Genomic DNA, 15471 nt, shown 5'->3' with positions numbered 1-15471 from the left:
GGACGTGCCCGCAGTTTTCCGCGCCCCGCAAGCTCCTGGGAGAGCTCTGGATTCGGCCCAAGATGCGCGCCTGCCCGCCCGCTTCCCAGCTGGGTTTCCCGTTGTCCAGCCTGTCGGCGGGCGGAGAGCCGGCTTGACCAGGGGCACCCCACTCCCGGTCGGGCACACGCGGGAGGGGGCGGCCCGGCGGGCTGATTAGACAGGATCCAAGCAGGAAGTCTTGGTCCCCACCCTGGGCGGCCGACCCACCCCACGCGGCCTGGGCACGTGTCCGCCAGTCCATCCGTCCGTCTGTCCCTCGGTGCGGCGACCCCGGGAGGCCAGGGTGGGGACCGGGAAGGCTCCGTCCGCGACGCCCCCACCCGCAGGCCAATCTGAGGCCGCAGGCGGCGCTGCTGCTCGCGCGCGCGGCCCAAGATAAGAGGCCAGGTGAGCCTACCTGCGCCGCGGGCGGGAGGCGCGGCGGTCTGGCGGCATGTCAGATAGAAGGAAGAGCTGGGCCCCTCTGTCCAGGTGAGCCGGGGCCCTGACTGCTCCGGGGGCCACAGGATCGGGGCCACACCGTGCAGCCCCCGGAATTCCGGCTCTCCTTACTCCTTGTGGACGCTGGCCCGAGCAGGCTGCCTGCGGAGGGCTGTCTAGCCCGGAGAGGCCGCTCTGGGGGCTGGGGAGGCGTTCAGGAGGTAAACGGTCAATTCTCAGCTTCTGAGCCCCCCTGACTGCTTGTCTTTCTCTGAAGAGTCTGAGAGGTCCCTCCTGGGAGGAGGCGGCCACACTGCCTCGCAGGGTCAGTGAGCAGGCCGAGCCGGCAGGTGCCCTCCCAGGGATGAGGCTCAGGCTCTGGGCACAGTGTTTCGGGGTGCTGTCAGCGCTGGGGAACTTCACGCTTGGCGCTCTCCCTCTCTGTGCTTCAGTCTTCACTCACGAGTGGGGCCTTCAAAGGGTCCAGGGACTGGGTGTCTCATCTTTGTCTGCTGGACATCTAGTCAGGGTCAGAGAAACCTGGGGGGTGGGTGTCCAGGAGGCAGCAACCTCATGTGATTGGTGACTCCTGAACTCCGCTTGGGGTCCCCCCAAGAGCGTCTCCGGACCCCCTCACACCACCCCCAGAAGACTGAGGCCCATGTAGTGGATGGGCAGCGGCTGCGTGGGCCCCTACTCCTTTACCCGAAGGCTCTCGCTGGTAGAAATTGGCCCCAGGCGGGCGTTTGGGTGGTGAGGCCAGGCTGCCTCTGCAGGTGTGGGCAGACCCTCCCATCCGGACCTTGACCCTCCCCTCTCCCCCACCCTCCAGCGACGCCCCCCCCCAGGGCAGCACCTCCCCCACCAGGGCTGGGGTCCCCCTGGACTCTCTGTCCTCACTTCTCTACAGCAGAGGCCTGTGGGGTCTGGAGAGGGGAGGATATGCCCCAAGAAAGGAGGTGCTTGGTGCTCTGGGCAGGGGCCCAGCATCTCAGAGCCCAGTCACACCCAGGGAGGGTCTGTGCAGAGGGTGGTGCGGCTGGTAGTCAAGGTCTCGGACTCTGTGTGTGGGTCTGATGCAGGAGTGTCTGTGTTTCCAAGCGGGGCCTGTCTGTATTCGGGTGTGTGAGTCTTGCGTAGTGCGGAGAAGTCTGGGTGGGTGGGAGGTTCTGACATCGCCATTTGGGCCTTGGGCTTTCGTGTCATCTCAGACCTACATTGAGGATGACCGTGCAGGGCTGGTCTTTGCTGGCCCTCTGCTCAGAGGCCCTGGGCTCCAGTGGCTGCATGGGTGGGCTCAAGTGCCCTGGGGAAGCTGCCCTGCCTCCCCAGGACCCTGGGCTGCCACAGCTGTTGCCAATGCTCACCCAGGAGGCAGCTGGAGCCAGGACCCTCCACCCCGCTCCCGGGAACAAGCCCCAGCTGGCAGAGGGAAGGGCTGTGAGTCACTGTCAACCGAGATTCCCAGGAGACGACGGGGTCGTTGAGGAGAGGGTGAGGAGCATGGCTCCAGGCAGGGCCCAGGTGGGCAGCGGAGGGCCAGCGGGCCCCCATCCTTGGCGTCAGATCAAAATACAGATGTCCAGCCCTGGATGGTGGGTCAGGTGCCCAGGACAGAGCGAGGGGTTAATCATTTCCCCACCTGGCCTCCTGCAGCCCTGCCACCTCCCAAGACGCCTGTTCTCCCTGGCACCTCTCCCTAGACCATCAGGGCTGGAGGGGACCTCATTGACCATCAACAGTGGCCCCTTGCATGTGGAGGCCGGCTCCCCTCGGGCAGCACACTGGTCCCGGGTCAGAGGGCCTGGTGTCAGGCCTGCACCCGCTCTTCCCCTCCCAAGGGCTGCACAACCTGCCCTTTGAACCTAGGCCTCCACAGAATGCCCTGGGGCAGCCTCTGCCCTCCCCTGCTAACCCTTCCCAGGCAGCTGAGCCTTGACCTGTCACACAGCAGATTTCTGTGTGCTAATTCCCTTAGGAAGGAAAGGTTCTGCTGGTCAACCTGCCCACAGGGTCACCCCTGCCCTCAGCTGCTGACCATGGGCAGGGCAGACTCAGGAAGAAGGGCCTGGGGGAGGGAGCCAAACTGGCTTTCCCCTGCACAGTGTGCAGGGAGTTTCCCGAACCACAGAAGGGAACAGGAGATCCCTTTCTCTAAGGATGGAGCATGGGTGCTGGCAGGCCTGCCTGGAGCAGAGAGGGCTGCGTGTCCAAGTGCCAGCTAGGTGGTGAGGGCGGCAGGGGTGGCTGCTGGGGCTTCAGTTGGTAGCCATGGCTAGAAACCCCCAGCTGTTGGCATGCACTGACCCTGGCGCTCTAAAGGACAAGCTGTTGGCTGCTGGGTCTCCCCAAACCCACTTCCCCAGTCTGCACCGGAGCTCAAGCTGACCTGGGGAATCCCAGGCACCCCACTCCCTCTGACTGCTCAGCTCCTGGGCTCCTGAGAAGGTGGAGTCTCCCTGGGCATCCTTCCTGGCACTGGGCCTGTGGTTAACAGGCTGCCCTGGCTGGGAACCTCGGCTCCTTCTTTTACTGGCCATCCTGCCGTGGGTACCTTGTTGATCCTGTGAGCCTTGGAAGCCTCATCTGCAGAATGGAGGTGACCCCCCCCTCTGCATTCCTCAAGGTTGTGGGAGCCTCTTGTCACTGGCGCTTGTGAGCACCCGGTGCTGTCTAGGCACATGTCAGAGCCCTCACTGCTTCCTTTGTTTATTGGTTTACTGGTCACTGTATTTACCAAACACGTGTGCTTCTGAGTGCTGAGCACTGCTCTGGGCCCATTGTTGTCGTTCAGTCCCTCAGTCATCTCTTTGCAACCCCATGGACCACAGCAGGCCAGGCTTCCCTGCCCATCACCAACTCCAGAGCTTACTCAAACTCATGTCTGTTGAGTCGGTGATGCCATCCAACCATCTCATCCTCTGTCATTCCCTTCTCCTGCCTTCAATCTTTCCCAGCATCAGAATATTTTTCAATAAGTTGGCTCTTCCCAACAGGTGGACAAAGTATTGGAGCTTCAGCTTCAACATTGGTCCTTCCAATATTCAGGGCTGATTCCATTCAGGATGGACTGGTTTGATTTCCTTGCTGTCCAAGAGACTCTCAAGAGTCTTCTCCAGCACCATATTTCAAAGGCATCAGTTTTTGGTGCTCAGCCTTCTTTATGGTCCAACTCTCACATCCATACATGACTACTGGAAAAATCATAACTTTGACTATATGGACCTTCACTGGCAAAGTAGTGTCTTTGTTTTTCAATGCACTATCTAGGGCTGTTATAGCCTTCCTTCTAAGGAGGAAGCATCTTTAAATTTCTTGGCTGCAGTCACTGTCCACAGTGATTTTGGAGCCCAAGAAAATAAAATCTGTCGCTCCTTCCAACTTTTCTTCATCTATTTGCCATGAAGTGCTGGGACTCTATGCCATGAGTTTCATTTTTTGACTGTTGAGTTTTAAGCCAGTTTTTCACTCTCCTCTTTCATCCTCATCAAGAGGCTCTTTAGTTCCTCTTCACTTTCTGCCATAAGGATGATATCATCTGCATATCTGAGGTTGTTGATATTTCTCCTGGCAGTCTTGATTACAGCTTGGGATTCATCCAGCTGCATTTTGCATGATGTAGTCTGCATATAAGTTATAGATATAAGTTAATAGAGTCTGCATATAAGTTATAAGGGTGATAATATACAGCCTTGTTCTACTCCTTTCCCAATTTTGAACCAGTCCATTGTTCAATGTCCATTTCTAACTGTTGCTTCCTGACCTGCATCCAGATTTCTCAGGAGGCAGGTAACGTGGTCTGGTATTCCCATCTCTTAAAGAATTTTCCACAGTTTGTTGTGATCCACACAGTCAAAAGCTTTAGCATTGTCAGTGAAGCAGAAGTAGATGTTTTTCTGGAATTCCCTTACTTTCTCTATGATCCAGCAGATGTTAGCAATTTGATCTCTGGTTCCTCGGACTTTTCTAAACCCAGATTCGCAATCTGGAAGCTCACAGTTCACGTCCTGTTGAAGCCTAACTTGAAGGGCTTTGAGCATAACCTTAGCAGCATGTGGAATGAATACAATTATCCAGAAGTTTGAACATTCTTTGGCATTGCCCTGGGCCTTTGGGTACCTTATATTCATTCCTGGGGCTTCACCCACCCCCCTGGGAGCCTGACCTCCACTCCTCCTGTCCTTCTCTCCCTTTCCTTCTCTTAAGAGGGGTAGCTCTTTGTTTGGTGGAGATAACGTTTCTGTTGGGCTGGGGGGTGTGGTTGAGGGGTGACCACATCACCGAGGTGAGCAGTGGGGTCTTGGTGTACAGCTGGGGGTCACTCCAGGATACCTGGGCTGACACCCTCTGGGCAAGAAGCTGTCTGGGGTGAGTCACTTCCCTGAGACTAGGCTCCAACAGATCACACGCTGTCTGACCCAGGTTCCACCTACAAACCAGCAGCTCCCTTGAGGGCTGAGTGGCCTGCGTGGGAACAGGCTTGCTCAGGCCCAAGGAATCCTAGGCATTCCATCCCTACCTGGCCACAGGTGTGCAGGGGAGTCCCGGCTCTGTGGGCCAGTCTCCCTGTTGGGGTTGGACTCTCATCTCTGCAGTGCATGGCTGACCCCAAACTGTGGACTCAAGGGAGGGTCCACAGGGGGAGGGCTGACCTTGTGGACCCAGGGGAATCCACGTGCAGGGGGCCTTTCTCACCTGGACGAGGGCATCAGGGCCTGGTTGGAGGGGCTGTGGATTCCTGTAGAGTGAGTGATGGCAGACGCCTGGAATGGTCCAGTTTCCATCCCATGATCAAGGCCGTGGTGCCTGGGCTGGAGCCCTTCCCACCCACTCGGGGAGTCGAGCCCTGACAGGCAGGGGTGCTGAGGTCTGCACCGCCAGTGAGGCTGACAGCCAGGTGTGGGCAGGTACCAGGGTGGGGCCTAGAGTTTGCTGCCCCTTTGTGCTCCCACATGTCAGGCAGAGATCTGTGGACCCCACGAGGAGGAGCACCCTGCCCCCTGTACCTGGCACCACGTTTGGTGGCACACATGTTCTGGGCACCGTGGTGATGTGCCCTGTCCCATGGACTTTTCTCTCCCCATGGGACAAGCTCTCCACACTGTGTTTGCAAATCTCTGATACTGCTTCTTGTTAACCCTTCTCAGATGCTGGGCATTACAAGCTCCTCCTTCTAGAGCCCCCTGGTTATCTCTTGTCCAATCGGGCTCTTTCTAAGGGTCTGGGAGCCTCTTTGCCCAGCACTGCCCTGGTGGGCCCCTTCCTGCTGTCTCAGCACATCCCCTTCCTGTGGTCCACCAGGCTGGCTCCTCCCTCCTCCATCGAGTGTCTCCTCACCCTTCACGTCCTCCCGCCCCCCGACCACCACTGCTGCAGACATCTCACTGAAACCCTCCCTCCCTCCCTGATGGCCCCCAGCCTTCTAAAAGCACCACCAGGAGCTGCTCAGGCCCGCTTTCCTTCATTTTTCTCATTGCCTCGCTGGCCGCCCATCCCCATCCCGCCCCCCAGCAAACCCAGTAGACTCTGCCTTCAAACTGTGTCCCAAACTCATCACTTAAGTCTCCTAGTGGCTCCCACACATGGAGTGAACCCGCGTCTCCCTTGCTCCCCAAGCACCTGCTCTGGCGCCCCTTCTGCTGAGTTCAGCATCCCCCACCCCCACTGCCGCACATCCCGGCTCCAGCAGCACACCCGCTCCTCGGAGCTCTGTCCCCTCCAGCGCTGCCGCCCCTTGTCTTTGGTCCCTCCTGTCCTTTTGTTCACGAGCCGGGGAGCCCTGCTCAAAAAACATGAGTTTACTAAACACCAGGTCAGCGAACAGGACGCTGGGCCTGAACGAAGAGGTCAGGGTGGTGGTGTGGCTCCTGCCCCTTTTAGGGAGGAGGAGTGGGGAGGTGCAGGGAAGTGACCCCCCTTAGGTGGGAGGACCAAGCAGACTGTCTGATCTGGCCCTGCAGAAGTCTCCCCAGGGTCCGGGGGCTCTTTCCTTTAGGAAGCTTCTTAGATAGGTTTTACATGTCATTCAGTTGGTAAAACTTGTGGGTTTCCTCCAGGTAACGTGTCTGCTCCTCCTATGATACTTCTTCCGTGGTTGCATGTGAGGCTCTGTAGAGGCAGGCGAGGCCACGGTAGGAACAGGGAGAGGCTGGGGAACAGGTTTGGGTGCTGACCAGGCGGGAGCCTTACTACCCTGCAGTGATGCTGGGAGGCGAGAGGGTGGCCTTCCCCGGACCCTTCTGATCGGGGCCCAGACAGTGCTGGATGGAGCCCCGGCCCACAGGGTCTGGAGCTTCCCTTGTGGCCCCTGGGGAAGCTCGGCTTCCCTCCCTGCGGGCCCCGCCCCCGGCCTCCCTCCCTGCAGGCCCGCCTCCCTCCCCGCGGGCCCCACCCCCGGCCTCCAGGCCGTCCTGTCTCCCATCTGAAGTCCAGCCCTTTCCCTCCCGGTTCAGAGCGGGGCTCACTTCCCTTTCTCGGTATTTGACTGGTGGATCTGTGACCCCACAGTTCCCAGTGGGAGGCTAGCCCAGCTCAGTTCCTCAGAGATTCTTTGCTCTTTGTCTAGAATGGGAGTGGCGCGCTGTGGGGAGGTAGGTGTGCGGGCAGGTGGGTGAGGATGACTGGTGGGAGGCTGGGGCAGGGTGCTGTAGGGACACGGGGCTGGAGGCAGGATGGTGGAAGGCGGGGTCTGGGGGTGGCTATGAGGGGGACCGGTATGAGGGTGACTATGGGTGACTGTGAGTGACTATGGCTGGGAGCGTGACCAGTGTGAGTGACTGTGAGTGACTAAGTGACCAGGGGCCAGAGGCAGGCTCTGCCCCTCACTCCCGCCCAAGGGAAGGCTGGTTTTCGGAGGTGAAGGAGGCTGGAGCACCTAGGCAGTGAGGGAAGCAATGCTGGATTCCCCTTTGGGGATGGCTGGTTCATCTGGGATCTCTGTCTGCAGAGCTGGGATGTTTCTCAGTCACTGTTCATCTAAGAGCCTCAGATCAAAGCCAGGCTCTGCCAGGTTCACCTGCCTCCTTCAGGCTGAGCACTGACCACCCTGCCACGTCCCTGGGCACCCAGGCAGGGTGGACCCCCATTCCAGGGGGGGTGCAGGGTGAAGTCCAGCACACCGCTCCCCTCACCCATGATGTCGGCAGCGGGGACGCTCTGGACATCACCCTGAGGCTATGCTGACCCTCCGTTCCCCCCAGCCGGACTCAGCAGTGGGCCCTGGAGGACAAGGAGGAACAGGAGCGAGAACACCGGCGGCGACTCTGGAACCTGAGATTCACCACGGACGACGAGGACCTGCCGGCCCCGGAGAGGTTCGGGTGGGAGGCGGGACCCCAGTGAGCATGGACCAGCTGCCCCTGCCTGGGGAGTGGGCTGACCTTCTGCGGGCCCCATCCTGGTCAGGACAGCAGTCAAGACCAGTGTGGGTGAGCTGGGCCCCTCTTGCTGGGCATTTTATAAGCATAGCTCATCCTTCCAAACTCCTGAGAGGGTGCTAACCTGCCTCTCGGGTGGGTGCGCAGCTCGTGCACCAGGGGCAGGACCTGGGGGTTGTCGAGCCCTGGGCCAACCATGCCCCTTCAGCTCGGCCCCCTTCTGCTAGTGGGCCCCCATGGTCTCTGATGGGAAGGAGGTGCTGCTAGTCTGACCACCAGCCCCGAGGCTGAGCACCCCAACAGGCCTCTCCGCGGGGACAGGGCCAACTCGGGGGATGTATCTCCTCTCGCTTCTGAACAAGCTCAATTCGCAGATCTGACAGGAGGCTCAGCCAGTGAGTGAACTCACCCGAGCAGCGGGCGGGCAGGTGGAGGCACAGGAGGGGCCCCTCTGTAGCAGCCCAGGTTTGGGGCAGCCTCGTGTGCAGCTCCCCAGCTCCTGGAGAGGGGGCCGCAGGGCATTTGGCCTGCACTGCACCCACGTGGCCATGGAGGCCCGGAGGCCTGGGCACCACTCCCGGCTCCCATGCCCATTGCTCTGATTTGGGCCAGCTCCCTGCCTGTCTTTGCTCCTCATCTGTAAGTGGCAGGGCCTGACACAGGAAAGGTGTTTGTTGAAAATGGAGTGATTGCGCGTTATAGGCATGAGATAGGGAGAGCTATGCAGGCAGCTCTGGATGGAGGGTCAGCAAGTGGAGGGGCTTGTAGCGGAGTCCACATGGAGGCCAGCCAGCCGGCACAGCAGCATGGGGAGCAGCAGGTTCAGGAGGGCATCAGACCCAGGTCATGAGGCTTTCACACTTCCTGTGCCTGAAGGCAGGATGGGGTTCCCGGGGGCTGGGGGGTGGCAGCGGAGAGAGGGGAGCAGTGTCTGAGGCGGGACTGATTCTACGGGGCAGGGACAGCAGCTGTTTCTGGCCTGGGGGTTTCTGCCGAATGGACTGTGTCTCAGGAGGACAGGGAGCCCCCGCAGTCTGTATTATCAGGCCACATTATCTTTGCCAGAGTGAGATGGAGCACAGGGGCAGGCCCGGTGTACTGAGGGTGGGCAGGGCCTCACCTGCTTTGTCTTGCCCTGTCTTCCTGCCCAGCAGCACCAGCATGAGGCTCCCGGCCAGCTCGGTCAAATTAGGCTTGAGGCTGGAGCAATACCTCTCGGCCATACAGGTGAGCAGGCCAGTCCCTGGAGTGTGCTAGGCGTGCCAGGGGCCTCAGCCTCCAGGATCAGCAGCCTGTGCTCTCTGTTCCCAGAGATCAGAGTCCGTTAGCTATGCAAACCCATTCCACGCTGAGTTCCCTGTGGCTCCCGTGGATGTCACCAGCAAACGCCATCTCTTCGAGAAGGAGCTGGTGGGCCAGAGCCAAGAGGACCCAGCCTCCAGCCGCAAGGTGAGTGGCTCTGGCCCACCAGGCATCTGCAGACCGTTGAGCCTGGGGTCTGCAGAACTGGAGCCTGGGCACTGCAGGACAGCTCCATGCTTTCCTGCGTCTGTCTGGCAGACTCAAGGGCCCGGCCATGCCTGTTGCTGAGCCCCCAGCCCAGCGGTGCACACAGCTCTGGGGGAGGGTCCTATGGCCTGGCCGTGTAGATGTGGTGAGGGGGCCCTCTGGAGATGCCAGCCCGGCCCCAAGGTGGGAGCTCTCTCCTCAGGAGAACTTGCAGCTCTCAGGGGTGGAGAAGTCACGGCTCAACCTGTGGATCAGCAGGGCCCAGGACTCAGCACAGCAGGGCCCACAGGTACCACATGTGCCCCTCTGCCCCGGGCTGGCTGCCTCCCGCCCGTCACTCTGCAGGTGCACAGTGCCCCCCACCTCCCTGTCCTCCCAGCATCTCTGGTGGCCTCCCCATCCTCCTGGCATCTCTGGCGGCCTCCCTGTCTCCTGTCCTCCCATCTGCTGTCCTCCCGGTGTCTCTGGCTTCCTCCCTTTCTCCTGTTCTCCTCCCTCCAGGCTGGCCCCATCTGTGTCTCCTCTCCCTGCCTGCTCCACTGCCCGCAGGACAGGGGACTGGGCTGGGGTCTCACCTGCCACCCACACCACACCCTCATCCCAGGCCCAGCCTCCAGGGAAGCCTCAGATGCTTCTAGAAGCTCCCCCACCCCTGGAAGCCCTGTGTACTGGCCTGGCCCTGGGCCTGTGGCTGCACCCCCACAGCCGAGGCAACAGGCGGGAGCAGAGGACCAGCCTGCTGCCACCGCCCCACGCTGCTAGGGTGAGCCGGGCCTGCGGGGGCTCCAGGCTGCCTGTTCTCCCGCATGACTTGCCCCCTGCTCTGTCCAGGTGAGCAGCCCCAGCACGGAGGCGGAGGCCAAGTCCCCCTCGCCAACAGTGGCCTTGCCCACCTTCAGCAGCAGCCTGCAGCGCTCCAGCCCCAGCACCATCTCCTTCAGGGTGAGCCTGGCTGCTGTGGGCCCCTCCCTGCAGGGCTCGGGGCAGTTGGGAGGCAGGCAGGAGGCACCCTGAAAAGATCTGGGGGCATCAAGGAGGGGCTGTTGACCTGGCTTGATGGGAGGGGCCATGCCCCAGGCCCAGGGCAGGCCTTTCATTGGGGTGTGGCTGGGGTCTGTGTAGAGGAGAGTGCGGGGGAGAACCCAGGGTGGGCTGTGTTCTGAGAGGCAAATCCTCCCTTGTGGAGGCCGTGGCTGCCCCAAACCCCGCTCACTGGAACCTTCCTTCTCTTTCCAGATGAACCCCCGGAGAGATAGCTCAGAGGCGGCCTTTACCTGCAGGTCAGGGCCTGGGGGCCCTGGGGCTCATCTGATGTGGGGCTGAGGCATGAGGTGCAGCAAGGGGAGGGTCCAGCTGCCTGGAGAAGGCGGGTGGGAGGGGACATCCTGAGCCACAGGGTGGCAGGGAGGGGCAAGTGGGTGCACTGGGGTCATTTGAGTCAAGCACTGGGGATTCATGCACGGAGGCTGCACCATCTGCCCCAAGACTGTCTCTGAGACCAGCAGTCCTGGGCTAGGCTTGGGGACGTGGGGCACACAGTGGATGAGGGAGTTACTGCCTTCACTTCAGAGTGAGACATGCAGGAACCACAGGGCTCGGAGGTCCCAGGGGTTCAGGACAGGAACCGAGGGCTGGAGCCCCTTGCAGTCAGGGGAGCTCAGCCTGCGAGAGTGGGGTGAGGGCAGAAGATGGCGAGCGTCAGGGAGCATGAGGTGGGGAGAGCTCTGCAGGCAGCTCTGGACGGAGGGTCAGCAAGCGGAGGGGCTTGGAACAGAGTCCACATGGAGGCCAGCTAGCCCTCAGCAGGGTTGGGGCACCAGGTTCAGGAGGGCATCAGACCCAGGTCATGGGCCTTTCATGCTGCCTGTGCCTGAGGGCAGGATGGGGTTGATCTGGAAAGGGGAGCCTGGGGTTCAAGAGAGTGGAAGGTGGAGAGAGGGGAACAGCGTCTGAGGCGGGACTGACTCCACAGGGCAGGGACAGCAGCTGTTTCTGGCCTGGGGGTCCTGCCAAAAGGACCGTGTCTCGGGAGGACAGGAAGCCCCCACCGTCTGTATACAGAGGCCACATTCTCTTTGCCAGAGTGAGGTGGGGCACAGGGGCAGGCCCAGTGTCCCGTGGGTGGGAAGGACTCACCTGCTTAGTCTCGCCCCGTCTTCCTGCCCTGCAGCACCAGCATGAGGCTCCCGGCCAGCTCGGTCAAATTAGGCCTGAAGGTGGAGCAATACCTCTCGGCCATACAGGTGAGAGGGCAGGGCCCTGCAGTGTGCTGGGCATGTCAGGGGCCTCAGCCTCCAGAGTCAGAGGCCTGTGCTCTCTGTTCCCAGAGATCAGAGTCTGTCAGCTATGCAAACCCATTCCACACTGAGTTCCCCATGGTTCCCGTGGATGTCACCAGCAAGCGCCACCTTTTCGAGAAGGAGCAGGTGGGCCAGAGCCAAGAGGACCCAGCCTCCAGCCGCAAGGTGAGTGGCCCTGGCCCGCCAGGGCTCTGCAGACCACTGAACCTGGGGTCTGCAGAACTGGAGCCTGGGCACTGCGGGACAGCTCCATGCTTTCCTGTGTCTGTCTGGCAGACTCAAGGGCCCGGCCATGCCTGTTGCTGAGCCCCCAGCCCAGCGGTGCACACAGCTCCGGGGGAGGGTCCTATGGCCTGGCCATGTAGATGTGGTGAGGGGGGCCCTCTGGAGATGCCAGCCCGGCCCCAAGGTGGGAGCTCTCTCCTCAGGAGAACTTGCAGCTCTCAGGGGTGAAGTCACAGCTCAACCTGTGGATCAGCAGGGCCCAGGACTCAGCACAGCAGGGCCCACAGGTACCACATGTGCCCCTCTGGCCCCGGTCTCCCTGCAGGCCTCTCATAGTGGGATGACCTGTCAGGGGAGGGACAGCCCTGAGTGCAGTGGAGATACTCTGCACGCGGGACAGCCACGTGGAAGCCTGCAGGTCAGAGGGTGCAAGGAGTCGGGCCTGGGGTCCTCCCCTGGGAAGGGGCAGGCCAGGGGGCTCTGCAGCAGCCTGAGCCCAGTCTCTGACCTGAACTTCAGAACCAGGAGACACAGAGGGAGTTGGCAGCTGGCAGGAAGCCCTAGTGGAGGAAGAAACCAGAGCCCCCGCTGGGTGCTGAGGAGAGTGGGGGCCCAGCAGTTGGGGCAGCTCTCCCTGGAGAAAGTGGGCCAGCAGGCGCCCACTCCTCCACGGCAGGCCTGGCAGGGGGGACTGGCGGGCAGGGCACATACGGGCTCCTAGAAACCGTCTGCTGCACGGAAGACACTTGAGCCGGAAGCGAGCCTGGACCCTGAGACTCCCAGCCCCAATAAATGCTCCATGTTCCAGAAGATCTCTGTGCTGGAGGAGAGAGCTGTCTCAGGAAATAGGGCAGTTCCAGACAAAGCCAGCAACTCAGAGAAGAGACCAGTGTCTGAGAAAGCCACCGTCTTCGAGAAGACCCCAATCCCCGAGATGCAGCCGGCCCCAGGCAGTGCCATGGTGCCAGTGTGGCCCCAGGACTGGGAGCACTCAGCCTCAGCAGAGTGCCCGTCCAGCCCCAGGAGGCAGCAGGGCACTGGGCCTGAGAAGGAGCCCGAGTCTTCGGCGGGGCCTCTGCCCCGGGCTGGCAGCCTCCCTCCCGTCACTCTGCAGGTGCACGGTGGCCCCCACCTCCCTGTCCTCCTGGCATCTCTGGTGACCTCCCTGTCCTCCTGGCATCTCTGGCGGCCTCCCTGTCTCCTGTCCTCCCATCTGCTGTCCTCCCGGTGTCTCTGGCTTCCTCCCTTTCTCCTGTCCTCCTCCCTCCAGGCCAGCCCCATCTGTCTCCTCTCCCTGCCTGCTCCACTGCCTGCAGGACAGGGGACTGGACTGGGGTCTCACCTGCCACCCACACCACACCCTCATCCCAGGCCCAGACTCCAGGGAAGCCTCAGATGCTTCTAGAAGCTCCCCCGTTCCTGGAAGCCCTGTCCACTCGCCTGGCCCTGGGCCTGTGGCTGCACCCCCACAGCCGAGGCAGCAGGAGGGGGCAGAGGACTGGCCTGCTGCCACTGCTCCATGGCTGCTGGGGTGAGCCAGGCCTGTGGGTGCTCCAGGCTGCCTATCCTCCCTCATGACTCGCCCCCTGCTCCGTCCAGGTGAGCAGCCCCAGCATGGAGGTGGAGGCCAAGTCCCCCTCGCTGATGGGCCAGAGCCGAGGGCCTAGCCTCCAGCCACAAGGTGAGTGGCTCGGGCCTGCCAGGCATCTGAAGACCGCTGAGCCTGGGGTCTGCAGAGCTGGAGCCTTGGTACTGCGGGACAGTTAAATGCTTTCCTGCATCCGTCTGGCAGACTCTAGGGCCTGGCCATGCCTGTTGCTGAGCCCCCAGCCCAGCAGTGCACACAGCTCTGGGGGAGGGTCCTATGGCCTGGCCATGTAGATGTGGTGAGGGGGCACTGTGGAGATGCCAGCCCGGCCCCAAGGTGGGAGCTCTCTCCTCAGGAGAACTTGCAGCTCTCAGGGGTGGAGAAGTCACGGCTCAACCTGTGGATCAGCAGGGCCCAGGAGTCAGCACAGCAGGGCCCACAGGTACTGTGCGTCTCCCTGCAGGCCTCTCATAGTGGAGTGACCCGTCAGGGAAGGGACAGCCCCAAGCATAGTGAATAAGCTGTGCATGCGGGATGGCTGTGGGGAAGCCTGTGGGTCAGAGGGCGGAAGGAGGGCCTGGAGTCCTCCCCCAGGAAAGGACGGGCCAGCGGCCTCTGCAGCAGCCTGAGCCCGGTCTCTGTCCTGATGCCCAGAACCAGGAGACACAGTTGAAGTCAGAAGCTGGCGAGAGGCCCCACTGTAGGAAGAAGCTAGAGCCCCCGCTGGGTGCTGAGGTGAGTGGGGGCCCAGGGCCTGGGGAGGCTATCCCTGGAGAATATGGGCCAACAGGCGCCCACTCCTCCACGGCAGGCCTGGGCCCTGCCCAGCGTAGGGGGACTGGGGAAAAGGGGGTGTCCCCGCCCCAACCTGCAAATCCCCTTGTCCTAACCGCCCTTGGTCCCGCAGGTGTGAGGAGCCAGTCTCAGGCCAGCAGCCGCGCTGGCCGCCTCTCCCGCCCACTTTCCACACTGGACCCGGGAGGATGCTGGCCAGCTTCCTACCCGCCCCTCTGGGGCAGGTGTGCCCTGTGCCTGTCCAGCTGCGGGCACTGCGCGTCTGCACAGAGCCTCGCCACCCTGTCCATGTGGATTCCTGCTCTTCTCCTCCTCCGGGTCCGTCGGGTCGCACCAGTGTCTCCGTGCGCCTCTCCCAGGCTGGCCCCCACCGTCCTCGTGCCGCCTGCCAGGCTGGAGGAGCTATGCTGACCCCTCCCAGGCCCTGCCTTGCTCCCCTTCACACCCCACCTGCTGTCCTGGCTAACCCATCCTGTGCCCCTCCCCACACTCAGGAAACAGCTGATAATCTCATTCACTCTCAGGTGTGACCAATAATTCCTTAAAAATCATTCTTTCCGGAAGTTTTGCTTTTCAGTGGAGACTAAACAGCGTGGGGGTGATGTTCTGGCTGTGGGGGCTCGAGGGGGGCAGGCATTTGTCTGACAGCAGCCTCTGTGGCCACAGCCCAGCACACTTGCCCCCACACCCAGATCTCCTCTCCCCTGCCCTCCTGGGCCAGAGGGGACACTGAGCTGTGTGTAGACCAAGCAGCCAGAGCCAGCCTGGTGCCGTCAGCTCTGCGTGCTCTGTGTGGCTGAGCGGTATGTGGTGGGGGGCAGTGGGAGGGGCATGCGTGTGTGTGCGCACAAGGGTGTGTGTGGTCCACAAGTTTCCCCATCACTAGGCTTACGTTAGAACCCTGCTCTCAGGTGCCTGCTTGGGTTTCGCTGGAGTCAGTGACACCCCACACCCCCTTTGCCCCAGCCCCGCTGTGGACCTGGTCCTCTGGGAGGCTCCTGTCCCACATCCAGGGGCCAGGGACAGAAGGGCCCTGGGGCCCCGCCTGTGAGCCCAGAGTTGCCCTCCTCCAGCAAGGGGTCTTCCATGGCCAGCCCCATGCCCGCCCAGAGCTGGGGGCAGCAGGACTCGGAGGTTCTCACCAGCCACCCCCACCCACCACCACATGTGTAACCCCGGAGTTCCTGGGCGGAGCCAGGAGGGCTGGGTTGGGCAC

General features: G+C 61.8%; 1 protein-coding gene across 1 annotated transcript; it reads left to right on the top strand.

The window, feature by feature from the left end:
• The first annotated feature begins 452 nt into the window (after nucleotides 1-452).
• Nucleotides 453-14152, top strand: LOC120882203 (ladinin-1-like). Its single transcript, XM_040266091.1, has 15 exons — nucleotides 453-513; nucleotides 7662-7775; nucleotides 8993-9065; nucleotides 9150-9287; nucleotides 9550-9636; nucleotides 9952-10110; nucleotides 10173-10289; nucleotides 10584-10627; nucleotides 11518-11590; nucleotides 11675-11812; nucleotides 12076-12159; nucleotides 12392-12986; nucleotides 13472-13553; nucleotides 13816-13902; nucleotides 14115-14152. The coding sequence occupies exons 1-12, from the start codon at nucleotides 476-478 to the stop codon at nucleotides 12434-12436; spliced, it is 1110 nt and encodes a 369-aa protein (XP_040122025.1). The 5' UTR covers nucleotides 453-475; the 3' UTR covers nucleotides 12437-12986; nucleotides 13472-13553; nucleotides 13816-13902; nucleotides 14115-14152.
• Nucleotides 14153-15471: the final 1319 nt, after the last annotated feature.

Source organism: Oryx dammah, unplaced genomic scaffold (assembly GCF_014754425.2).
Source record: "Oryx dammah isolate SB20612 unplaced genomic scaffold, SCBI_Odam_1.1 HiC_scaffold_2, whole genome shotgun sequence".
Classification (NCBI taxonomy): Eukaryota; Metazoa; Chordata; class Mammalia; order Artiodactyla; family Bovidae; genus Oryx; species Oryx dammah.
Note: the sequence above shows the minus strand (reverse complement) of the source record. Positions and strands in the feature narration are given on the sequence as shown.

Excerpts from the sequence above, each read along its gene's own strand:
- LOC120882203 (XM_040266091.1), top strand. The coding sequence starts at position 476 with ATGTCAGATAGAAGGAAGAGCTGGGCCCCTCTGTCCAG. Across the intron at positions 7,776-8,992 it reads GACCTGCCGGCCCCGGAGAG|CACCAGCATGAGGCTCCCGG; the intron begins GTTCGGGTGGGA and ends CCTGCCCAGCAG. Across the intron at positions 10,628-11,517 it reads GAGGCGGCCTTTACCTGCAG|CACCAGCATGAGGCTCCCGG; the intron begins GTCAGGGCCTGG and ends CCTGCCCTGCAG.